The 27,909-nt window shown below is 39.4% G+C and overlaps 1 protein-coding gene across 6 annotated transcripts in view; it reads left to right on the top strand.

Annotated features, from left to right (window-relative positions):
- The window catches only part of LOC115225381 (neuroglian), a 102,393-nt gene that overhangs the window by 14,561 nt on the left and 59,923 nt on the right, over nt 1-27,909 (top strand). For all 6 annotated transcript variants that reach the window (XM_036514409.1, XM_036514411.1, XM_036514412.1 and 3 more), the window contains exons 5-12: nt 2,438-2,566; nt 6,736-6,838; nt 7,789-7,982; nt 10,241-10,375; nt 12,555-12,698; nt 16,427-16,608; nt 20,133-20,223; nt 24,427-24,714. In XM_036514409.1, coding sequence (XP_036370302.1) covers nt 2,438-2,566; nt 6,736-6,838; nt 7,789-7,982; nt 10,241-10,375; nt 12,555-12,698; nt 16,427-16,608; nt 20,133-20,223; nt 24,427-24,714 — 1,266 coding nt within the window. The remainder of the gene's footprint in view (nt 1-2,437; nt 2,567-6,735; nt 6,839-7,788; nt 7,983-10,240; nt 10,376-12,554; nt 12,699-16,426; nt 16,609-20,132; nt 20,224-24,426; nt 24,715-27,909) is intronic.

A 27,909-nucleotide genomic window follows, 5' to 3' on the forward strand; every position in this document is an offset into this window, starting at 1 on the left:
CCACCCCATCTTTTATTCAGGCATAGTGTATCCAGGGCTACATTATCTAATGTCCAGTATAGTAGATAGTATTAGTGGCTGTTGTTGTTTAGCCCCAGGTCAACCTTTGATCCAGTAGAACCATGAGCAAAGTTGTTCCAACTATGACCATCCCATCATTTATTCAGACATAATGTATCTAGGACTACATTATCTAATGTATCATATGAGGAGGAGGAGACCCCTTCGGTCATGAATGACCATGGGATTGCACCTAGAAAGTTACCCTCCCAGGCACAAGTTTGGGCAAGGTGGTTTGTGGAAGGCCAGCAGTCGCCCATGGATACCAGCCTCCTCTCTCCACGCCACCAGTGTTATCCAAGGGAAAGGCAAAGGGGCCGATACAGCTTGGCACCAGTGATGTTGCAACTCATTTCTACAGCTGAGTGAACTGGAGCAACGTGAAATAAAGTGTCTTGCTCAAGAACACAACACGCAGCCCGGTCCGGGATTCGAACTCACAACCTCACGATCATAAGCTCAACGCTCTAACCACTGAGCCATGCGCCTTCACAATGTATCATAGTAGTTGATAATAGTAGCTACAGTTGTTTAGCCCCAGGACAGTCCTGATCCAGTAGACCTATGATCAAAGATGTTCCTGGTGTATCTTGATGTGACCATCCCAATTGTTATTCACTCATAATATATTTAGGACTACATTATCTAATGAGCTATAGTTGTTTAGCTCCAGGTCAGTCATAATCCAGTAGAGCTACGGTAAAAAGTGTTCCAGCTGTGACCATCCCATCTTATATTCATACATAGTTTATCTAGGACTACATTACCAAATGTATAGTATTTTATTTATTTATGCACCCTTTTCAAGCCTATCCAGGCTCATGGGCCCAGTTTCCCCGGTTTCTGTGGTGTATGTGTCCCCACCCCACCCCAGCTGGACGGGACGTTAGTCTATCGCAGTGTCACTCAAGAAACAGGAAAAAAAAAGAGAGAAAGTTGGGGCGAAAGAGTACAACTGGGGTTGCCACCACCCCCTGCCGGAGACTTGTGGCGCTTTAGGTGTTTTTGCTCAATAAACACACACAACGCCAGGTCTGCGAATCAAAACCGCAATCCCCCAACAGCGAATCCGCTGCCCTAACCACAGGGCCATTGCGCCTCCACTTTGAGATTGAACCTGGTGACACTGCTCTATTTCCCAGAAGACAAAGCTTTGCATCTACAATGCATCGACCTTCTCAAATACCTTGGCAAAGAGGATTGACAGCTTAGATAGCAGAGCCCTGAGAACCATCTAGAAGATCAGATGGTACCAGCGCGTTTTCAACAAAGAACTGAATGCACACATGCATCAGCCTGCAGCCTCATCGAAGTAAAAGATAAAGATATATGTATGTATTCATATATGAGAAATAGTAGAAAACTGAATTACATACTTGGATTGAAACTTTCATTGGTGATGCTCCAGCATGGTCAGTGCAGTGACTGAAATTCACAAATTCATAGAAGAATCCTTCCATGAATTTTGGCTTTGCACATGTCAACTATTTAAAGTCTTAACATGTTTAAAATTTTGCCTGATGATGGTGGATTCTATATTTGGATGTAATCCTTTACAAAGGCATTAACCCTTTAGCATTCAGATTAATCTGTCAAATGTAAAGCCTCTTTAATCACATTGTTTTAAATTAATTGTACAGCATCTTGTAACTCTGAGAATTTGATGATGTCCCTGTTTATTTTTAGAATGACTTTGTAGGGTAGGTGTGAGAGGTCAGAGCTGGTTGGTTTGAGCATAAAACAGAAGGACAAATTTGGCTTGATATGGCCGGTTTAAACACTAAAGGGTTAAATAAAATTCTACCGAAACAACTGTTGTATATTTTAAACACCTTGCAATTATCCATCCCTTTCTCTAATGATCTCTCTCTCTATTTCTCTCTCTCCACCACCACCATTACATGTTTCTCTCTTTCTCAATTGCTAACAGAAAAGCTTAAAATCTATTCACTTATCACCATCATTACCATATCTCTACTGGTGGCACGTAAAAAGCACCATCCGAATCGTGGCCGAAGCCAGTGCCGCCTCGACTGGCTTCCGTGCCGGTGGCATGTAAAATGCACCAATCCGACCGTGGCCAATGCCTGGCACCTGTCCAGGTGGCACGTAAAAAGCACCCACTACGCTCACGGAGTGGTTGGCATTAGGAAGGGCATCCAGTTGTAGAAAGACTGCCAGATAAGACTGGAGCCTGGTGCAGCCTCCTGGCTTCCCAGATCCTCGGTCGAACCGTCCAACCCATGCAAGCATGGAGAACGGACGTTAAACGATGATGATGATGATGATTACCCCTCACCCACCGTCTGTATCTTCCTTTATCCCTTCTCTCTTTCTACCATTACAACATGTTTTTCTCTCTCTTTTCCTTTTTCAGACAACCTGATCTTCACTAATGTATTATCAAGTGATGGCCACAAAGACATCGCCTATGCTTGCATGGCTACCAACAAATTTGTACGGCAGAACACACAAGGCAGATCTAACTATTTGACTGTTCAAGACAGTAAGTTTCCATCCTCTTCAATTTCATTTCTATATGAATCCATGGGTCTTGCTATTAAAAGGGTTTAGGAAGATATTTAATGTCTTAACCCTTAACCCTTTAGTGTTCAGATTACTCTGTTAAATGTAATACTTTCCCACTCAGATGTTTTGAATTAATCATGCATTATGTTATATCTTTGAGGTTTGAATGATGTGATTGTTTATATTTAGAATGACATTGTCAGGTAGGTGTGAGAGGCCAGATATTGCCAGTTTGAATATAAAACATGTAGAATATCTGGGCCAGATATGGCCGGTTTAAACACTAAAGGGTTAAAAGACATTTCTTGGACCTTTTCTGTTTTGCTCACACTCTTTGAAATTTTAGAATTGGGACACTTGTGAAGACCTGTTGAGGCAAGTGGTACCAGCGCCGGTGGCACATAAGAAAACCATCTGAACGTGGCCGTAGCCAGTACCGCATCGACTGGCCTCCGTGCTGTGGGCACGTAAAAAACACCATCCGAGCGTGGCCGTTCGCCAACCTCGTCTGGCACCTGTGTCAGTGGCACATAAAAAACACCATCCGAGCGTGGCCGTTCGCCAGCCTCGTCTGGCACCTGTGTCAGTGGCACATAAAAAACACCATCTGAGCGTGGCCATTCGCCAGCCTCGTCTGGCACCTGTGTCAGTAGCACATAAAAAACACCATCCGAGCATGGCCGTTCGCCAACCTCGTCTGGCACCTGTGTCAGTGGCACATAAAAAACACCATCCGAGCGTGGCCGTTCGCCAACCTCGTCTGACACCTGTGTCAGTGGCACATAAAAAACACCATCCGAGCGTGGCCGTTCGCCAGCCTCGTCTGGCACCTGTGTTGGTGGCACATAAAAAGCACCCACTACACTCACGGAGTGGTTGGCGTTAGGGAGGGCATCCAACTGTAGAAACACTGCCAGATCTGACTGGAGCCTGGTGCAGCCTTCGGGCTTCCCAGACCCCAGTTGAACCGTCCAACCCATGCTTGCATGGAAAGCGGACGCTAAACGATGATGATGATGATGAATATTTCTAAATTTGGTATATTGATGGCAATGACTAATGACCGAGACCTTTGGAAGTATGCTGTGCGTGAGATGACCCGGCAGGACAAGTGAGACCATAACTTTGGATACTGGTAGAATGTGTCATATAAAACATCTTTTTCTCTTTGCATTTTTGGGAAAAGTTTATATTTTCAAAGTTATTTTGTGTTAAAGTTGTCGCATTTCGGTAATTTCAACCAATCAATGACGTGTATTCAGCTGAATAAAATTACTGCTGTTGTTTGTCAACAACAACTTCTGGCAGTGCATATTTTGTTTGTCACTGTTTTAGGGTTAGGCCTAGGGTTTTAAGGGTTAAGGTTTTAGGGTTAGGATTTTAGAGTTAGGGTTGGGATTTTAGGGTTAGAGTTATGGAAAAAAGTGAAAAATGAAGAAATTGGAGGGGAAGTGGAGTAGGGGCAAAAAAGTCTTTCCGAAAATAGTAGCTGAAAAACAGGGAAAAAAACTAAAAGCAGTAGAAATGCACGAACGATTATGGTGGTGTGATGAAGTAAACATGCTTCAAATAGACTCATTTATTCATACAAACGTGACTGAGATGAAATATGTCATAAATATGAAGGCAGGTGAACAGCCTTCAAAGGTTTTGGTCAGCAGAGACTGGTAGTTTAATCAAAATAAAACTGCAAAGTTTTATCTTAAATTGTATTTAGTTATTCATTTCATACACTTACATGTGTGGCACCTTGGGCAAGTGTCTTCTACTATAGCCTCGGGCCGACCAAAGCCATGTGAGTGGATTTGGTAGATGGAAACTGAAAGAAGCCCATCGTATATATGCTAAGGCGGCGAGCTGGCAGAAACGTTAGCACGCCGGATGAAATACTTAGCGGTATTTCATCTGCCGTTATGGTCTGAGTTCAAATTCCGCCGAGGTCGACTTTGCCTTTCATCCTTTCGGGGTCGATAAATTAAGTACCTGTTACGCACTGGGGTCGATATAATCGACTTAATCCATTTGTCTGCCCATGTTTGTCCTCTCTGTGTTTAGCCCCTTGTGGGTAGTAAAGAAATATATATACATATATATGTATGTGTGTGTATATGTTTGCGTGTCTGTGTTTTTCCCCCAAACATCGCATGACAACTGATGCTGGTGTGTTTAGGTGCCCGTAACTTAGCGGTTTGTCAAAAGAGACCGATAGAATAAGTACTAGGCTTACAAAGAATAAGTTCTGGGGTCGATTTGCTCGACTAAAGGCGGTGCTCCAGCATGGCCACAGTCAAATGACTGAAACAAGTAAAAGAGTATATATATATATATGAAATTGGATATTAAACACTAAAATTTTTTCAAGGAGGTGCCCCAGCATGGTCACAGCCTAACAACTAAAACAAGTAAAAGATAAAGATATATGTATGTATTCATATATGAGAAATAGTAGAAAACTGAATTACATACTTCGGTTGAAACTTTCATTGGTGATGCTCCAGCATGGTCAGTGCAGTGACTGTTCACAAATTCATAGAAGAATCCTTTCATAGATTTTGGCTTTGTACAAGTCAACTATTTAAAGTCTTGACATGTTTAAAATTTTGCCTGATGATGGTGGATTCTATATTTGGATGTAATCCTTTACAAAGGCATTAAATAAAATTCTACCAAAACAACTGTTGTATATTTTAAACACCATGTATTCATGTTAACATATATATTTGTGTTTTTGTGTGTGTGTATATATATATATATATATATATATATATATATATATATATATATTTATTTATATATATTAAAGTAGATAAATGGTACAACAAGGCACCAATATTTACTGGAAAATAGCAATCGTAATAAATTCGACGCTATTGTATAGCTTCACTCCGTATATACTAGCAAAGACGTGTGTGTGCAACAAACATGAAAAAAATTTGTCTTACCTCTAGGAAGAACATCTGATAAATGGACAACCTAGAATCGGATAATGCAGGACCGGTTTCTGACGCTTCAAATATGTTTGACAACGTAAATTTGATTAGTCTTCATCAGCTGCATTTACCTAGACAAAATTTCAAATGTTGCCACATCTATGCCAGTACACTCGTCTGAACACCAAAACGTTAACAGAACGAGAACAGTGAAGAAGTTTCAATGAAAATAATAATGCAATACAAATGTTTTACTTTCCATAAGGGTAAAATTATATATATAAAATTAGATAAATGGTACAACAAGGCACCAATATTTACTGGAAAATAGCAATCGTAATAAATACGACGATTTATATTGCATTATTATTTTCATATATATATATATATATATATATAATATATATAAAATATATATATATACATATATATATATGTAGGTCCCGGGTTGAGTCGGGGTTAACCACAGTAAATAAGGTACTCAATACATAGCAGAGTAAATTAATTTATTTTATAGAAGGAGCTTCTACAGGACTAGAACTGTTTCATTCAAATGAAATCATCGATGATTTCATTTGAATGAAACAGTTCTAGTCCTGTAGAAGCTCCTTCTATAAAATAAATATACATATATATATATATATACATATAAAGTTAATCCAAACAAGAAAACACAAAAAAAACACAGCAACGCGAGGACGTGGAACAAATAAAGTATTATTGGACACTCAGGAAAGAAGGGAAGAAGGAGGGTTTAACGTTTCGAGCGGAGCTCTTCTTCGGAAACATAGGAGAAGGGAAGACAGGGGAAAAGAAATCGCTGGCAGTACTCACAAGGTCACAGAGGAATGGCCACTAAAGTGGACACCCTATATTCTAAATATAGACGTCAAACCATCATTACCACGAAGAATGTGTTCTCAAGAAAAAATCTTGAGAACACATTCTTCATGATAATGACGATTTGACGTCTATGTTTAGCATATAGGGTGTCCACTTTAGTGGTCATTCCTCTTAATTTTGTATGTAACACAATTGTTTAATCTTCGGAATTTTTAAATATGCTAAGCCACTGGTTTTAATTGATTTATTATTTAATTATATATATATGCATGGCGGTGCCCCAGCATGGCCACAGCTCATGAGCTGAAACTAGATAAAATAAAATATATACACACACACATATTTATACACATATCTTTATTTTTCTTTTCAGTGCAACCAGAAGATTACGAACCCTATCTCATCATTGGTACCCCTAATGAGATGACCTTTCTCAAGGGTCAGTCTGTGAACTTGAAATGTATATTCGGAGGACAGTGAGTTTAATTCTACATTCTCTTGGTCCCATGGACCTGCTCAGCCTCCCTCCCCACCACTCATTCCTATTTATTTGTTTCATACAATTTTAATCTGCAAATTTTTTTTACATTTAAAGTACAAGCATAACTGCACAATTAAGAATCTTGCTTTGTCGCCATGGCAATCATCTTCAATAGCTCTTGCTAACCAATACTTTGCAAGTGGATTTAGTAGAAGAAAAAGGTGGCAAGCTGGCAGAATCGTTAGCACGCCGGCTGAAATGCTTAGTGGTATTTTGTCTGCCACTACATTCTGAGTTCAAATTCCGCCGAGGTCGACTTTGCCTTTCATCCTTTCGGGGTCGATAAATTAAGTACCAGTTACACACTGGGGTGGATGTAATCGACTTATTCCCTTTGTCTGTCCTTGTTTGTCCCCTCTGTTTATCCCCTTGTGGGCAATAAAGAAATAAGAAATGTTAGCATGCTGAATGAAATGCTTAGCAGTATTTCGTCTGCCCCTACGTTCTGAGTTCAAATTCTGCTGAGGTCAACTTTGTCTTTCATCCTTTCGGGGTCGATAAATTAAGTACCAGTTACGCACTGGGGTCGATATAATCGACTTAATCCCTTTGTCTGTCTTTGTTTGTCCTTTCTGTCTTTAGCCCCTTGTGGGTAGTAAAGAAATAGGTATTTTGTCTGCCGCTACGTTCTGAGTTCAAATTCCGCCGAGGTCAACTTTGCCTTTCATCCTTTCGGGGTCGATAAATTAAGTACCAGTTACGCACTGGGGTCGATGTAATCGACTTAATCCATTTGTCTGTCCTTGTTTGTCCTATGTGTGTTTAGCCCCTTGTGGGCAGTAAAGAAAAAAGTAATTATAATGGTATTAATGTGGCTTTTATTGATTAAAAGTGTCAAACAAATCTCTCACTTCCAACTCTTCATATCTTATTTCTCATTTTCAGTCCAACACCAGAGGTGAGATGGTCCCGAGATGGTAAACCAATACAACCGGATACAAGAATCAAATTTGCCAGCTTTGGTCTTGAGCTGAAAATTCCAAGTGCTGAGTTTGTAGATGCGGGTAACTATGAATGCAGTGCACAAGCAACAGGCTCCAGCTTCAAACCACAACACGTCATAAAAGTAAAAATTCATTGTGAGTCTAAACAATTATCTTATTCTTTTACTGGTTTTATAAGCTCACAAATGGCTGTGTGGTAAGAAGTTAGCTTCCCAATCACATGGTTTTGGGTTCAGTCTCATCATCATCATCATTGTTCGACCATGGTCGAGACAATGGAATTTACTATGTTACGCCAGACTTCACGGTCCATCATAGCATTACGGAGGTCCTGTTACTGGATGCCTGTATCCCTGGAGATTACATCAGGGTAGGAGAGTGTGTGCCCTCTGATATCGCGACCGTGGTCAAGACAATGGAATTTACTATGTTACGCCAGACCTCACAGTCCATCATAGCATTACAGAGGTCCTGTTGCTGGATGCCTGTGTCCCTGGAGATTACATCAGGGTAGGAGAGTGTGCGCCCTCTGATATCGCGACCGTGGTCAAGACAATGGAATTTACTATGTTACGCCAGACCTCACAGTCCATCATAGCATTACGGAGGTCCTGTTGCTGGATGCCTGTATCCCTGGAGATTACATCAGGGTAGGAGAGTGTGTACCCTCTGGTATCGCTAGCAGATGGCTTCCAGAGGAGAAGAGTAGAAATTACTTCTTTTTCAGCTCTACAACAATGTCCAGCAAACTGGACTCTCTTACCTTTCACAAGAGATGACACAGGTGGTAGTTTCCCATATATTTGCCTTTTGGTTGGATGGCGCCTCCACGAGAGATTTTGAGCTCTCATAAGGAGGCGAGTGTAAGTTCCATCCAACCGCCTCTAAAGCTTCTTTGATAACGTCCAGGTTTCTGAACCATATAGTAGAATTGGTTTGACTGTGGCTTTAAAGATTTTCAGTTTGAAATCTCTACTTAGATTTGATGACCAGATCTTATGCATATCATTGCAGGCTGACCAAGCCATACCCTTTCTAGTTAGAAAATATTTTACGTGTGTCAGTTGATACCATTTCTGGTAAGGGCTTTGAAATAAAACATAGAAGTTCCAGACACCCAGCTGAACACTTAACAGGCACTGACTTTGCTGACGACATCACTCTTATCAGTGATTCTCTCTCCAATGCCCAGTCTCTTTTACAATCTCTTGAACAAACCTCAAATTGTGTAGGTCTTTACCTCAATAAGTCCAAGACTGAATATGTAAACATGTGCCTGTCCAACACTGATTTCATCATCCATACTCTCAACAATACGCTCTTAAATATGGTTTCTGATTACAAATATTTTGGGTCATACATATCATCATCTGAAAAAGATTTTTTAACTAGAAAGGGTATGGCCTGGTCAGCCTGTAATGATATGCAAAAGATCTGGTCATCAAATCTAAGTAGTTCAGTCTCACTGTGTGGCCCATTGGGCAAATGTCTTCTACTGTAGCGCTAGACCAACCAAAGACATGTAAGTAGATATTGTGTGTGAAAACTGAATGAAGCCCATCAGATCAAGCAAATGAGTGCCTTTGTTTCCAGTATTTGTTAAGACATGTCTGGCCACAGTGAAATATTATCTTGCTTAGAACCAGAGATGGGTTACTGACAGGATTGGTATCCAGCCTTAGATAATCTGCCTCAATAAATTCCATCTGACCCATGCAAGCATGGAAAAGTAGGGCATTGTAAACGATGATCATGATGATGATGCCTTCAGTCAATTAGTCATGGCCATGCTGGGGCACCACCTCCAAGTGTTTACATCAACTCTAGTACCATAAAATTTTACAATAACTTGTAGGCAACCGTAGTTGAATCCATGTCCGACTGTGGGTCATCTGGAGTTATCTGCCCTGGTCACATCGTTAACAAGGTGGCGCTGTTAGATAGGGATAAAAAGACGGGCAGAGCCAAGAACGGTCTCTTTTGCTGACCGAGCGGCCTGCTGCTAACTGCATTGTCTCCCTCTCTGCTACTGGACTACCCCACGCCAATTTGAATCGAGTGGAAACCACTATACCAGTCATGGAAGGTGGCAAGACGAAAACCTTTTCTTATTCAACTTCATTCTGTTCTGTAAAATGTTAAATATTCAAGCTATGTACGAAGGCTCTCCTCCCAGATTGGAATAAATATACCATGGACATGACGGCCTCAAAACTCATATGAATTGTTGTCATTTTTCACAGGATTAATTCCTACAGCTATCGAAGGATTACCAGACATTATATTAAATTAGTGAGCTATAAGCTCGCTAAAAACTCTTCTGAAACAGTTGACAGATGTTGTTGTCATTGTTATTGCTGTTGTTGTTATTACTGTTATTGTTGTTGTTTCAGCTAAACCTGAATGGACCATGAAGCCAGAAAGTATTGTGACCAGTGCTGGCAGTTCGGCTTCCTTCTTCTGTAATGCAACCAGCGAACCTGCCATTGACAAATTGATGTGGTTTATCAATGGAAGAAAGATTGAGGGTAAGTAGTGATGATGATGTTGTTGATGTTGTTGACAGAAGGAACCAGCAAACTTATATGGAAAGATGTTCTACTTGTGATCATCCCAACTTTAGTCAGACACTTTCTCCATATTTATATATATATATAACTAGCAGTATCGCCCGGCGTTGCTCGGGTTTGTAAGGGAAATAACTATATAAGCATTTTTAGAGAGTTATAGCCAAAAAATAGCAAAAAAATGCATTAAAAATGGAAAAAAAATTATGGTAAATTTTTTTTTAAATCGTTGACTCATCGTAGACATTTTTAGAGAGTTACTTCCCTTATATAATAGCGAAAAAATGGATTAAAATGGAAAAAAATGATGGTGAATTTTTTTTAAATCGTAGACTCACCGTAGACATTTTTAGAGAGTTACTTCCCTTATATAATAGCGAAAAAATGCATTAAAATGGGAAAAATTGATGGTAAATTATTTTTTAAATCGTAGACTAATCGTAGACGCGCACTAATACCCAGAAGGACTCGATATGAATCACGACTATAAGATACCCAGTTTTGGTTAAACTGCACCGCAAAATGTGGGAGTAGTTAGGAATCTAAATCGTAGGAGACAGACACACAACCTTACTTTTATATATAAAGATATCTAAATTACACAAAAACCACCTTTCATCAGTTCAGCAATGAAAAATTAAATTATACCATATAGAAAAAAATTACATCCTATAGAAAAAATTAAATATAAGATAAAAACATATACCAATGATTAAGTAATGTGCAAAATAAAAGGTGCGTTTTTTTCTAATTTATATATATATATATATATATATATATATATTGTTGTATTTAGGAATGGTCATTTTGCCAGTTTAGCCAATAAAAACACACGCAATATATATTTGGTGTTATTTTGCTTCAGTGTTATTTTTTACATTAATCTTAATCTTATTTCGGCCAGAGTTCTTTCGTCACACTCCTGTGACTGCATCAGTGGTCCTTTCTTTTCTTCTTTCTTATTTGTGTCTCTCCTTACTAACCGTCAGCCATTTTGTATGGCTGACGGTTAGTAAGGAGAGACACAAATAAGAAAGAAGAAAACAAAGGACCACAGATGCAGTCACAGGAGTGTGACGAAAGAACTCTGGCCGAAATAAGATTAAGATTAATGTAAAAAATAACACTGAAGCAAAATAACACCAAATATATAGTGCGTGTGTTTTTATTGGCTAAACTGGCAAAATGACCATTCCGAAATATAACAATATCTGTTTCAACACACGACTTCACATAAAAAATCTTGCACAACAAATATTTATATATATGTAAATTAGAAAAAAAAACCACCTTTTATGTTGTACATTACTTAATCATTGGCATATGTTTCTTTTTTATATATAGGAGTGGCTGTGTGGTAAGTAGCTTGTTTACCAACCACATGGTTCCGGGTTCAATCCCACTGCATGGCACCTTGGCCAAGTGTCTTCTACTATAGCCTCGGGCCGACCAAAGCCTTGTGAGTGGATTTGGTAGACGGAAATTGAAAGAAGCCCGTCGTATATATGTATATATATATATATGCATGTTTGTGTGTCTGTGTTTGTCCCCCTAGCATTGCTTGACAACCAATGCTGGTGTGTTTATGTCCCCGTTACTTAGCAGTTCGACAAAAGAGGCCGATAGAATAAGTACTGGGCTTACAAAAGGCGGTGCTTCCAGCATGGCCACAGTCAAATGACTAAAACAAGTAAAAGAGTATATGTGGAGGCGCAATAGCCCAGTGGTTAGGGCAGCGGACTCACATTCATAGGATCACAGTTTTGATTCCTAGACTAGGCATTGTGAGTGTTTATTGAGCGAAAACACCGAAAGCTCCACGAGGCTCCGGCAGGGGATGGTGGCGATCCCTGCTGTACTCTTTCGCTGCAGCTTTCTCTCACTCCTTCTTCTGTTGGCCTGCTCGCTTAGCCAGCGGGATGGCGTCATTTAAAGGCTAAAACAATGCGAAACGCATTGTGACCAGCGATGTGTAGCAACATCTGATAGCCTGGTCGGTCACAGTGATATATATATATATATATATATATTATATTTAGTATTTCTAAATTGAATTTTTCCCTGTAAGTTTGGAATAATATTCCCTAATATTATTATTATTATTATTATTATTATTAATATTTTATATTTATTTTTTCAGATCTTCCCAATCCAAATAAGTTTCTGGTTAGGAAAACCAACCTGACAGTCATCAACCTTACACCTCAAGATGCCATGACCATCCAGTGTAACGTCAGTAATATCTATGGCTACGTTTTCACTAATGTCTTTCTAAACGTCCTTGGTGAGTATTGAACCCAGCACATCTTGTTATGTCTCCTCCTTCTCCCCTACAATAGCGTTTGAGTGGTACACTAGACTGAAAGGACTAGAGAGAGACGCTTTCTTTTGTGAGGACTTAAACCCTACCCCATTGACTTTGAGAAAGTCAATGGAAAGAAAGTATTTCCAAACTCCCACCTAATTTTTGAATTTGTTGAAGGGTAAGAGAAGTGAACTTGATATGAGTGATCAGGCCTGTTTTGAGTATGCTCCTGTAGGACAAGGGACAATGAATGAGATAAACCACTTGCTCTTGGTGGGCAGGGTCTTTGAGGTTTTGCAGGGTTTTTCTTGCTGGGCCCTATAGAGCTATTCCAACTGTTGGGCAATATTTTGGTTAATTTGTTTGGATTTTTTGTCCTTTGTAGTAGACCTACGTAAATCCCTCTCTAAATCCTTCACTTTGGTTTATATTTTCATTATTGTCATGGAGTGTTTTTGTTTTTGTGTCTAATAGAGAAATTATCATATCATGAAAATTGTTTGAAAACAATTATTCAAAAAACAATTATTTGAAATATATATCATTTGCGTACTTGATTTTTAATTTTACCATTTTAAATAAAACAAAAAATTTAGATTTACAGAGATGTACTTGCATAGCAAGTGACCTGATCTGAGATCGTGTGCTGGAACGAAAACAATTGCAGCATGGAAGGTGTTTATAAGCCATTTAAGAAACAAACAAACAAAATCCGTTAGATTCACTTCAACATTTAAACTTAATTTGTCCAAGTATTTTTGTCGCTTTGAGCCCACAACCTGTTCACTGACAAAATTCCATGCTGCATCTAGAATAATTAACATCTCGTATAATTGTCCTTTTGAATAATTGTTTTCAAGCAATGTTCACATAATTGAAACTATTATTAAAAGGTGGTGAGCTGACAGAATTGTAGCAGCATTTCTTAAAACCCTTTACTGCTTTTCATCCTTCTAGGATTGATGAATCTAGCAGCCCTCAAGGACTGCTGTTGATGTAACTGTCTTGTTCCTTCCCCTCAAAATTGTTATTCTTGCATCAAAATAGAGAGAATCATCATTATTATTAAGGTGGTGAGCTGGCAGGATCGTTAGCACGCTGGACGTAACGCTTGGCGGTATTTCGTCTGTCATTACGTTCTGAGTTCAAATTCCACCAAGGTCGACTTTGCCTTTCATCCTTTCGGGGTCGATTAAATAAGTACCAGTTACGCACTGGGTTCGATATAATCGACTTAATCCGTCTGTCTGTCCTTGTTTGTCTCCTCTGTGTTTAGCCCCTTGTGGGTAGCAAAGAAATAGGTATTTCATCTGTCATTACATTCTGAGTTCAAATTCCGCTAAGGTCGACTTGCCTTTCATCCTTTCGGGGTCGATAAATTAAGTACCAGTTGTGTACTTGGGTTGATCTAATCGACTGACCCTTCCCCCAAATTTCAGGCCTTGTGCCTACAGTAGAAAAGATTATTTTTATTATTATTAAAACATCACACTGTATCTACTATCATGATGTCGGCAATTGAAGATATTGTGTCTACCTGGGGGTGGAGGGACTGCCTGTCAAGTCACAACAAGGGACTCAGGCAGACAATACTTAGTGGTGAGCTGGCAGAAATGTTAGCATGCCAGGTAAAATGCTTAGTGGCATTTCGTCTGTCTTTACATTCTGAGTTCAAATTCTGCTGAGGTTGACTTTGCCTTTCATCCTTTCTAGATTAATAAAATAAGAACCAGTTGAACACTGGGGTTGATGTAATCAACTCCATATGAATTCCAGGCCCTGTGCCCTCAGTAGAAAGGATTATTACCTCCGCCTTATCAAACGCAGAGGTATTGTTTTCAGTCTTGTTTTTTTGTTTGTTTGTCCATGAACAAGGGATCTCAAGAACCACTGGATGGATTCAGATGAAAGTTTCAGGGCTGTTTGGTCTCTGACTGGCACAAACTGATCAGATTTTGGGATCGATCCAGTACCAGACAAGGATTCTGAATCATTTTTCTGCTTTTTTTTTTTACTTCATTTTTAAGAGCAGTCGGGTTCATTTTTAGTATTCTCGTTTGCGAGAGCAGTTGAGTTTATTTCAGATATTCTCATTTTAAAAATCATCTCTGGCTAATCTTTCAGAGGACGTTCGTGATGCCTTGTTACCTCCGCTTTAGCGAAGGCAGAGGTATTGTTTTCAGTCATGTTTGTTTGTCCATGGACATCTCAAGAACCACTGCATGGATTCAGATGAAACTTTCAGGGATGTTCGGCCTTGTGACTGGCATGAACTGATTAGATTTTGAGATAAATCCAGTACCGGACAAGGATTCTGGATTATTTTTCCTGTTTTTTCACTTAATTTTTGAGAGCAGTCGGGTTCATTTTTTATTCTCATTTGTGAGAGCAGTCAAGTTTATCTCAGATATTCTCATTTTAAAAATCATCTCTGGCTAATCGTTGAGAAAACATTGGTCTTGCCTTGTTACCTCCGCCTTAGCAAATTGGAGGTATTATTTTCTGTCATACTTCTTTATCTCAAGAACCGCTGGGTGGATTCAGATGAAACTTTCAGGGATGTTTGGCCTCGTGACTGGCACACACTTATTAAATTTTAGGATCAATTCAGTACTGAACGAGGACCCTGAATTATTTTTCTGGTTTCTTTTACTTAATTTTTGAGAGCGATCAGGTTCATTTTTAGTATTCTCATTTGTGAGAGCAGTCGAGTTTATTTTAGATATTTTCCTTTTAAAAATCATCTCTGACTAATTGTTGAGAGGATGTTGGTGTTGCCTTGGTGGGGGTTTGCACTCTCTGAGTGCTCTTATTATTAAGAACAAGGCTGGCAAATCATTAACATACTAAACAAAATGCTTAATAGCATTTAATCAGTTTTTGATATTCTGAGTTCAAATTCTCTCAGGGTTAACATTGTCTTTCATCCTTTTTGGGTCTGTAGTGATGCTGCTGTGTAAGGTTCAGCGCACATGCACAGAATGGGATTACTTCCGGTTGGCCACCGGAAGTCTTCCCCATGCGCATGTGCAGGAAACTGACCCCTAAAACGCGGTCCACTCACTCAGCCTTTCTGGCCCTAGCAGCCCTCGTGAACGGACGTGTACTGGCAGTCTCTGAGGACTTCATACCAACCAAGCAGTGAACCACGACGAATCATTTCGACTAACAAACAAGAATCAGTACTACAGATTCGGCTGTCGGTTTCCCTCCAGAGAACATGTACACCAGTTCTACATTACGACAAGAAATAAACAACATTTTTGCTGGGTTCGAAGACAACCTGGCTTGTCTGTTATTTTTAACTAAAATTGAATGTGACGGGACCAGATCGGACACCCCTCCAGTGATACCGAATCCAGATCCTGTTACAGGTCAACAAAAAGGATACTAGTTGAGTGCAAGGGTCAATGTAATCTAAGAGCCCCCTTCCCTCAAATATCAGGCTTTTTGCCTATGGTACAAAGAAATATTACCTTTATCTCTACACTCTTATTCTACAGCTGAAGCCCCAGTTTTTAATATTCTGAGTTCAAATTCTCTCAGGGTTAACATTGTCTTTCATCCTTTTTGGGTCAATAAAAAGGATACTAGTTGAGCGCAAGGGTCGATGTAATCTAAGAGCCCTTCCTTCCCTCAGATATCAGGCTTTTTGCCTATGGTACAAAGAAATATTACCTTTATCTCTACACTCTCTTATTCTACAGCTGAAGCCCCAGAGTTGCTAGAAGACACGAACATGATTCTGAAGATCTCCGAGGGTCAGACAGTAAACATTACATGCAAGACAACTGGCTATAGTTCGGTGCAGGTGTTCTGGTCGAAAGACAACAAACAAATAACTGGTGGCAGGTATCGGACACTGAGCGATGGTAACCTAAACATCAAGGTGAGTAATAATGATTATAATTGCTATTTCATTTATTTGGCACAAGAGTGAAGGGGGAGGGGAACAATGCAAAGATAAAGTGGGAGGGTTTACATATATGATAGAAAAAAAATAGGCGCAGGAGTGGCTGTGTGGTAAGTAGCTTGCTTACCAGTCACACGGTTCCGGGTTCAGTCCCACTGCATGGCACCTTGGGCAAGTGTCTTCTACTATAGCCTCGGGCTGACCAAAGCCTTGTGAGTGGATTTGGTAGACGGAAACTGAAAGAAGCCCGTCGTATATATGTATATACATATATATATATATACATATATACGGCGGGCTTCTTTCAGTTTCCCAAGGTGCCATGAAGTGGGACTGAACCCGGAACTGTGTGGCTGGTAAGCAAGCTACTTACCACACAGCCACTCCTGCGCCTATTTATATATATATATATATATATATATATATATATATATATATATATAGAGAGAGAGAGAGATGTGTCTGCGTTTGTCCCCCTAGCATTGTTTGACAATCAATGCTGGTATGTTTATGTGCCCGTTACTTAGCGGTTCAGCAAAAGAGACTGATAGAATAAGTACTGGGCTTACAAAAGAATAAGTCCCGGGGTCGAGTTGCTTGATTAAAGGCGGTGCTCCAGCATGGCCACAGTATAATGACTGAAACAAGTAAGAGTAAAAGAGAGTAAAGAGTATAGTGCTCCGGTGCACCACAACTTGTCAAAAGTGCGTATAAATCATATGCAGTAATGTACAAATGTCTGGGAAGCGAACAATGTATGAGTCGGATACATGCTTGTGTGTGTATGGAGGGGAGGAAATCAGGTGTAGTGTTGACGAATCTCAGGAAGCATGGAAGTTTTAAAGGATGCAGTACTCCAACTACTAACAACTGATGCTGGCAGTTTGTTCCATGCTTCAGCAACTCTCAGCGTGGAAAAATGTTTCCGAAAGTCACGGGAGCTGTGCTGTTTTCTGATTTTGTAAACATGTCCATGGGCGTTAGACAGGTGGAGTTTTTTAATAATAATAATAATGAAATTATTGTATACAGTGCTCAGGTGCACCACAACTTGTCAAAAGTGCATATAAAGTATATGCAGTAATGTACAAATGTCTGGGAAGTGAACAGTGTATGAGTCGGATACATGCTTGCGTGTGTATGGAGGGGAGAAAATCAGGTGTAGTGTTGGCGAATCTCAGGAAGCATGGAAGTTTTGATGGATGCAGTGCTCCGACAACTAACAACTGATGCCGGCAGTTTGTTCCATGCTTCAGCAACTCTCAGCGTGAAAAAATGTTTCCTAAAGTCACGGGAGCTGTGCTGTTTTCTGACTTTGTAAACATGTCCTTGGGTGTTAGACAGGTGGAGTTTGAAAAGGTGCTCAGAGTTATTGTTTGTAAGATGGTTAATAGTTTTATGGGTGTCTGCCAAGTCAGCTGCCAGACGTCAGAGTTTCAATGTGTCCATGCCCAGGGAAGAAGTAAGGCATTCAGAATATGTGCTGCTCTCTCACTCAGTAATAATAATGATGATGATGATTTTATTTGTTTGCCACAAGCACGAAGGATGAAGGGGACAATGCAAAAGCAGACATAAAGTGTTGGAGTTTACATATACTCTTTACTCTTTTACTTGTTTCAGTCATTTGACTGCAGCCATGCTGGAGCACCGCCTTTAGTCGAGCAAATCGATCCCGGGACTTAGTCTTTGTAAGCCCAGTACTTATTATATCGGTCTCTTTTGCCGAACCGCTAAGTGACGGGGACATAAACACACCAGCATCGGTTGTCAAGCAATGCTAGGGGGACAAACACACACGCATATACATATATACGACAGGCTTCTTTCAGTTTCCGTCTACCAAATCCACTCACAAGGCATTAGTCGGCCCGGGGCTATAGCAGAGGACACTTGCCCAAGATGCCACACAGTGGGACTGAACCCGGAACCATGTGGTTGGTTAGCAAGCTACTTACCACACAGCCACTCCTTTCATATAAGGAAATGGTTTTAAAAAAAATCCAAGGCCTGAAGTTTTGGAGGAGAGGTTTAGTTGATTATATCGGTCTCAGTGCTCAACTGGTACTCATTACTCAGAATGTAAAACCAAAATAAATGCAGCTAAGCATTTTGTCTGATGATTCACCATCCAAACGTGGCAGATGCCAGCATCGCCTTGACTGGCATCTGTGCCCGTGACACTTAAAAAGCACCAATTGATTGACGTCGTTGTCAGCCTCCTCTGGCCCCTGTGCATGTAAAAAGCACCCACTACACTCACCAACCAACTTACAGAGTGAACTGTGTGTGTGTATATATATATATATATATATCACGTGATCACATGACCGACCAGACCATCAGATGTTGTTACACATCGCTGGTCACAATGCATTCGCATTGTTTTAGCCTTTGAATGACGCCACCCCGCTGGCTAGGCGAACAGGCCAACAGAGGAAAGAGTGGTGAAAGAGTACAGCAGGGATCATCGCCCCCTGCCGGAGCCTCGTGGAGCTTTTAGGTGTTTTCGCTCAATAAACACACACAACGCCCGGTCTGGGAATCGAAACCGCGATCCTCCAACCGCGAGTCTGCTGCCCTAACCACTGGGTCATTGCGCCTCCACATATATATATATATATATATATATATATATATATATATATATATATATATATCCTCTCACACCATCTCCGATGAAGGGATATAATTAATAAATATCTTAGAAACTGCTCTGAGACCTTCTATCTATAAATGCTCTAATATCTACACAGCCCTGGCAAAAATTACGCAAACATTTCTTTTATATATATCTATCTATATATATATATATATATATATATATATATATATATATGGCACATAAAAAGCACCCACTACACTAATTGAGTGGTTGGTGTTAGGAAGGGCATCCAGCTGTAGAAATACTACCAAATCAGACTGGAGCCTGGTGCAGCCTCCTGGCTTTCCAGACCACAGTCAAACCGTCCAACCCATGCTAGCATGGAAAACCGATGTTAAATGATGATGATGAGGATTCTCCTCTGGCCCCTGTACCGGTGGCACGTAAAAAGCACCCACTACGCTAATGGAGTGGTTGGTGTTAGGAATGGCATCCAGCTGTAGAAACACTCCCAGATCAGACTGGAGCCTGGTGCAGCCTCCTGGCTTCCCAGATCCCAGTCGAACTGTCCAACCCATGCTAGCATGGAAAGCGGACGTTAAATGATGATGATGAAGCACTACTGTTATAATAATAATTGGAAGGGTCATCATGGGCTACAGCAAATATTCTACTCACTACCATAGATTTGCTTGCCACTTGTTTAACCTTAATCAGTTGAGCATGTCCCTCAGTGGCTGACAATATGTGCATCTCTGATCACGAGCAGAAGTAGCGGAGAAGCATCAAGCTTCTTTAGAGTTTGAATTATTCACATCTGGATTCATGGGGGTTTCATTCATCATCCTACCTTTGTATTCTGTTAATTTTTCCTGTATTCTGACAATTTTCCTAGAATCTGGTCGTAGCAGACGCCGGCATCTTCCGTTGTACAGCCAGTAACAAGTATGGAAAGGTTTCAGCTACAAGGACGCTTATAGTGCGACGTGAGCATATCTCTTTGTCATTTTTTTCCTTTTCTTCTCTCTGTTTCCTACATACATACACCGTAGACATTTTTAGAGAGTTACTTCCCTTATATAATAGCGAAAAATGCATTAAAATAGAAAAAAATGATGGTAAATTTTTTTTTAAATCGTAAACTCATCGTAGACACTCGCTAATACCCAGAAGGGCTCGATTTGAATCACGACTATAAGATAAACTGGTTAAACTGCACTGCAAAATGTGGGAGTAAGGAATCTAAATCGTAGGAGACAGACACACAACTTCTCTTTTATATATAAAGATATGATATATGATATCCAATTCAATGAATAAGCATTTAAATTTGATTGGGTGATTAATGTGAAGTATTATATCTAAGCTTGAATTTAGGCAAAAATAATAAACACATTTATTTTTTGATGTTTGAGCTTTAAAGTTATATTCTGAAAAAATCAATAAAAACTTATTGAAGTATTTATATAAGTTACTAAGCATGTAAATTTCCGTCTAAAACATTAAAAAATAACATCTTAAATCAAATTTGGAAAAATATTTTTTGAAAAATTAGACTGTATTTTCTAAACAACCTAATAATAATGTGAAGAAAAGGGATGAAAACAGCTTGTACTATAAATGTTGAAATTCAGTTATTGTAGGGGCTCATAATCTGTCAAAACGGAGAAAATTCAACTTTTGTGGGTGTTCTGAACTGAAACAATCAAGTGGTTGTGAAATGGGCTGGGGACAACAGCTAGATTTCCTTTAAATCACACATCTTTTTGTTTAAAAATATTTTCAAAAAAAATTTATTTTTTTTTTTTGCAAAGACTTCACCCATCGTTTTTAAGTGTTTAGTGCAAAAAAAAAAAAAAAAAAGGCCAAAATTGGTCTGGAGTGGGAGGGGGGATTAAGGGGATGGTGGGTAGGGCATAAAAAAGAAGTCAATTTTTACTAAATTTTTATTTTCATAAAAATCTTCCCATCATTTCCAAGACTCTGGCAAAAAAGAATTGGAAAAATCCTAGTCAAAATTGAGAGAATCCAACTTAGTTGGGTGTCCTGATTCAAAACTCCACCATTTATAGTCATTTTTAAAAGACCATTAAAATTTTATTAAAGTGGTGTCATGTTCCAAAATCTGAAGATTTATTTAGTTCTATACGCACTACGTATGTGCTAAAACTCAACTCCATGTGGCTTGTACTTTTGGATTTAGCTAGGTCTGAAAGTGCTGTGAAATCAACTGTTACATGCAATGAAGTAGGCTTGGCATAAGTATTTTTAAAAATTGGCAGAAGAGAAAAAACTCTTCTTTCCACGAATCTGAAAAAGAAAATAGCAACTACTGTACCATGGACACTATGAATTTGTGTAATTTAAAGATGATTGTCACCTCAGTTTCAAAGATATTACATCACAAATATGGCTAATTATTCATATAGAACAATTAGACGAGATTTCAACCAATTTACTGACAATTTACATTGTTATATTTCCTAAAATATTCATCTAAATTTCACAAATGAAATATCAAAACGTTTCTTTTTGGATGCTCTCCAAGAAAAAGTACAGTAGAAGTTAGATTTAAATATTTTCCAAAAATTTATAGTGACACCCAGTAACATATATGAAGTGGGTTTTTTTTTGTTTTTATCATTTCATATCTATCATCATCATCATCATACATCTGTTTTCCATGCTGGCATAGGTTGAGCAGCTTGACAGGAGCTGGCTGGGCAGAAGACTGCCCCAGGCCTCACTGTCTGTTTTGGCAGGGTTTTTACAGCTGGATACCCTTCCTATCACCAACCACCTTACAGAGTGAACTCTGTGTGTGTATATGTGTGAGTATATATATATATATTGCACATAAAAAGCACCCACTACACTCTTGGAGTAGTTGGTGTTAGGAAGGGCATCCAGCTGTAGAAACACTGTCAGATCAGACTGGAGCCTGGTCAAACTGTCCAACCCATGCTAGCATGGAAAGCGGGTGTTAAACGATGATGGTGATATATATATATGTATGTGTGTATGGGTATATGTATGTGTGTATATATATATATATATATTTATTTATATATATATATATTTATTTATTTATTACCGGTGAAGGCCTGATTATAGAGTTTCTCGCCATAAAGAGTATGTTTCATCAGACCCTAAGCATCCTTAAAGTATGGAGTGGGAAATGAACCAGATATGAACAATGGGGGTTATCTCCCTCCGATGATATGCCATAAAGATACTCTTTATGGCCAGAAACCCAGGGTAACCCCATAAACAGGCCTTCGTAGACTGTTCTACTTCTTAGAGCATGTTTCTTCTCTGTTTTTATGTTTTTCTAAAAAGACACACACATATATATATAATAATAATAAGGGTTTTTTGCAACAAGTTGCTTAAACCACATACTGAAAATTTTAGAAATAGCAGCCAAAAGACTACTATTTCCTTTTACTACAAAAATAAGTCTCCACAACCGAATATGGTCCTTTTCCATACCGAAATACTACTAGGTGAAATTTGTTGATTTTATTAAATTAATTATATTTCACCCTATATCTGTAACTAGCAGCATAGCCCGGCATTGCCCGGGTATGTAAGAGCCCCTGGAGCAGACATGATGCTCGCTGTGAATTTTAAAAAAATTCCTGCCAATTTGTGAAAGATATTGTCGAAAATATGTCATCTTGAATTTGAACGCGATTTCCCAAAATGGCATGATTTTATCGATTTTTTCTGATGGTAAGGTATTGCATGGAAAACTAATGTCAGAATTAAGTTTCTTAGGGTAACATTAAGCTTCACCATGAGTTTGGTCAAAATCGATTGCAAGTTGCGAAAACTACAACAGAAAATGTGTTGCAAATAAAAAGCTTAGGTTCTTGACCCCATGTCGAATTTGTCAATTTCTTTCGGAACTTGGGGAATTTTTCAAAATTTTCGTTGCGTTAGTTTTGAATTATGACATTGGGCTATGTGTGTGTCAAGTTTCATCAGAATCGGTTGAAAGCCGTGGTCAGGGTGAGGGTACAACCTGACAGACACACAGACAGACAAACTGCCGTTTATATATATATATATATATATATATATATATATATATATATATATATATATATATATATATATATATATATATATATATATATATATATATATATATATATATATATATACATACATACATACACACACACACACACTTTTACATCCTATCTGCATAATTTAATAGACTAACATAATCGTAGCCCAAGAGGTTAACTTGTTAGATGGGTGGCATTTCAGGTTAGGATGGCCACGTAAGCTGGATTTTCAGTTTCTTTTTTCTTTTTTAATACCGTTAATGTGCTTATTGGCAGAAACATTGAAAAACATCAATAAATGTGAGAGTGACAAAGGAACAGGGAAGGTGGTCGTGGGGTGTGCTAGAAATAACAGCCAAATCTCCCTTAAATCACACACCTTTACATCTGAAAATATTTAGCATTTTTTTTTTTTTAATTACCAATAAAGCTTCTCCAATGGTTTTTAAGTACATAGTACCAAATTAATTGGCCAAAATTGGTCTGGTTGTGGCTGCTATTCCTAAAATTTTCAGTATGTGGTTTAAGCAACTTGTTGCAAAAAACCCTTTTTATTATATATATGTGTGTGTGTGTCTTTTTAGAAAAACATAAAAACAGAGAAGAAACATGCTCTAAGAAGTAGAACAGTCTACATTTATTACTTGTGAAGGCCTGTTTACGGGGTTACCCTGGGTTTCTTGCCATAAAGAGTATCTTTATGGCATATCATCGGAGGGAGATAACCCCCATTGTTCATATCCAGTTCGTTTCCCACTCCATTCTTTAAGGATGCCATAGGCCAACAAGTCTTAGGGTCTGATGGTATGCCATAAAGATACTCTTTATGGCGAGAAGCCCTATAAACAGGCCGTCACTGGTAATAAATACATAAATATATATATATATATATATATATATTTAAAGGGCTAAAAGGGGAAAAGAAAAATCAGAAATTTTCAAAACTTATTTTCGTAAAAAGATGCCCCACTTCATCATTTCAAAGGCAGGGGTGAGGAAAAATTTGGGGAAATCCCTGTCAAAATAGAAAGAATCTAACTTATGTGGGCATTCTAATTTGAAACTCTACTGCTAAATGTTCCCTAATTATACTAAAACCGTGTATCATTGCAGGTAAGACACGAATTGAGCAGCGTCCCTTTAATTTGGAAGCAAATGAAGGGAGAGATGCAAAGTTTACATGTGCCGGTACAACTGACCCTATGGAGGTTGAGAACCTGAGGATTATTTGGATGAAGGATGGCAAGGCCATAGCCACCAATGAGGAGAGAATGATCCAGAACAACCAGGACAATTCACTGACCATCAGTGGCATAATGATAAGGGATGCAGGCCGCTATACGTGTATGGCCACGAATGGATTGGACAGTGCCAAAGCATCGGCTTTCCTCACTGTCAGAGGTAAGTTATTTTTGTGTGCTCTCTCCTGCCCTTTTCCAGTGGGTTTCATATTTCCTGTGCTCCCTGGACTCAGTTTATGCTTATTTCTTTACTACCCACCAGGGGCTAAACACAGAGAGGACAAACAAGGCCAGACAAACAGATTAAGTCGATTATATCGATCCGAGTGTGTAACTGGTACTTAATTTATCAACCCTGAAAGGATGAAAGGCAAAGTCGACCTCGGCGGAATTTGAACTCAGAAGGTAGCAGCAGACGAAATACCTATTTCTTTATTACCCACAAGGGGCTAAACACAGAGGGAACAAACAAGGACAGACATAGGTATTAAGTCAATTACATCGACCCCAGTGTGTAACTGGTACTTAATTTATCGACCCCGAAAGGATGAAAGGCAAAGTCGACCTCGCTGGAATTTGAACTCAGAACGTAACGGCAGACGAAATACGGCTACGCATTTCGCCCGGCACACTAACGATTCTGCCAGATAGCCGCCTTTGTATGTATATATATATGTGTATGTATATATATATTTCTTTACTACCCACAAGGGGCTAAACACAGAGAGGACAAACAAGGCCAGACAAACAGATTAAGTAAATTACATCGATCCCAGTGTGTAACTGGTACTTAATTTATCAACCCCGAAAGGATGAAAGGCAAAGTCGACCTCGGCGGAATTTGAACTCAGAAGGTAGCGGCAGACGAAATACCTATTTCTTTATTACCCACAAGGGGCTAAACACAGAGGGAACAAACAAGGACAGACATAGGTATTAAGTCAATTACATCGACCCCAGTGTGTAACTGGTACTTAATTTATCGACCCCGAAAGGATGAAAGGCAAAGTCGACCTCGGCGGAATTTGAACTCACAACGTAACGGCAGACGAAATGCCGCTAAGCATTTCGCCCGTCGTGCTGACATTTCTGCCGGCTCACCGCCTTCAGTTTATACCTACAGTACAGGCTGTGTGTTTCGGAAGCTTGCTAGCTGACCAATGTGGTCTTGGATTCTGCCCCACTGTGTAGCATCTTGGGCAAGCATCTTCTATTTTAGTGCTGGGGCCAACCAAAATCTTGTAAGTGGATTTGGTGGACATAAACTGAAAGAAGCCCATTGCATATATGGCTGTGAGGTGAGAAGCTTGCTTCCCAACCACATGGTTCCCGGTTCAGGAGGAGGAGGATGATGATAAAGAGAATAGAAAGTGCCAGGTAATTGACTTTACCTTTAAGGCGGAGAGCTGGCAGAATCGTTAGCACGCCGGGCGAAATGCGTAGCCGTATTTCGTCTGCCGTTACGTTCTGAGTTCAAATTCCGCCGAGGTCGACTTTACCTTTCATCCTTTCGGGGTCGAGAAATTAAGTACCGGTTACGCACTGGGGTCGATGTAATCGACTTGATCCGTTTGTCTGTCCTTGTTTGTCCCCTCTGTGTTTAGCCCCTTGTGGGTAGTAAAGAAATAGGTAATTGACTTTACAGTCCTAAATGATGAAAAAATAGCAACGTACCAGGACCAAGCTATTGAGTTACAAAGGTTATTAAAAGTAGGGGTAAAATGTATCCCAGTAGTTATAGGTGCATTTGGAACTACCCCTAAAGATCTGAACAGATGGATAGAGGAAATAGGCATAAAACCTAGTTTAGTACAGCTCCAGAAAACAATGTTATTATGAGCAGCTAGGATACTTAGGTGGGTTCTTGGCATCTAAAGCTACTTGTAGTCCGATGTTAGGATTATTTTCTTTTCCAACAGTCTAATCTGTTGTGTGTATATGAAAATAATAATAATAACAACAATTACCATATCACTAAGATCAAGACTATTGAAAAGGTTGCAAGACGCAATGAAAATTTTAGGAAAATGGAAATAAGAAATAAGTGGAAATTTTATCGGTGAGTTATAAGGCACAAAAAGAGAATGACTCTCCCCCAGACACAACAAAATATGTTTCAACACACGAACTCATATAAAGAATCTTGCAAACCAAATCCAAAAACGAAACTAAGATCATAGATATTGCTATACTTGGGGATGCATGCAGAGGTGACAAAGAGCTGGAAAAAGTGTAAAAATACAAATTACTAAAAGGTAAAATTACAAGAATGTGGCCTGTGAACAGAGTATCTGTTATCCCAGGAGTTGTAGAGGCAATGAGAGCACGAACCTCCAAGTTTGAGACATATGTCACAGAAATTGGAATTGACTTGAGGGTAGAGCATGCCTCCAAAAGCTGTTCTGTTGGGGACAGCTTGGATTTTGGGGATGGGTTTGGGTGTTAAGTATCTTCCACGATACTCTTTTACTCTTTTACTTGTTTCAGTCATTTGACTGTGTCCATGCTGGAGCACTGCCTTTAGTCGAGCACATCGACCCCAGGACTTATTCTTTGTAAGCCTAGTACTTATTCTATCGGTCCCTTTTGCCGAACCGCTAAGCTACGGGGACGTAAACACACTACCATCGGTTACCAAGCGATGTTGGGGGGACAAACACAGACACACAAACATATACACACACTCACACACACACACATATATATATATACATATGTATGACGGGCTTCTTTCAGTTTCCATCTACCAAATCCACTCACAAGGCTTTGGTCAGCCCAAGGCTATAGTAGAAGACACTTGCCCAAGGTGCCATGCAGTGGGATACTTTACATCCAAATATTAAGTCTTATAATTTGTGGAAAGAGACCCTGTCAGGCCTCTGACAACAGATTGTTGTCTGTTCTCAAAGAATCAACCAGAACAAGTGAGACTGAGTACTCTGAAGTGTTATCATGTACATGTTCTGTTTTGGAGTAAAAGATGGATTATAGCAAATATTCTGCTCAATACAGATTTGCTTGTCAGTTGCTTGACCTTAACCAGTTGAGCATGTCCCTTAGTGGCTGATGATGTGTGCATCTCTGAGCAGGAGCAGTGGGGGAGCATCGTAGCCATAGGTTAAGAGGAATTCTCTGAGGTTTGAATAATTCACCTCTGGAAACATGAGTGTGTTGTTAATCATCCTTAAACAACCCTTATTCAGGAACCCTTTGAGTGGGACGGGCAACTCAACCTGAAGAAAATTCTGACTTGGCCCCCACACTTGCTAGGTCATGTGCTGTTTATCTTGTAATAAGATATTAAGGTTATGCATATCTGGTTATGATGCATATATCTGGTGTACCCTTATCAGAT

This window comes from Octopus sinensis, linkage group LG27 (genome assembly GCF_006345805.1).
Source record: "Octopus sinensis linkage group LG27, ASM634580v1, whole genome shotgun sequence".
Lineage (NCBI taxonomy): Eukaryota > Metazoa > Mollusca > Cephalopoda > Octopoda > Octopodidae > Octopus > Octopus sinensis.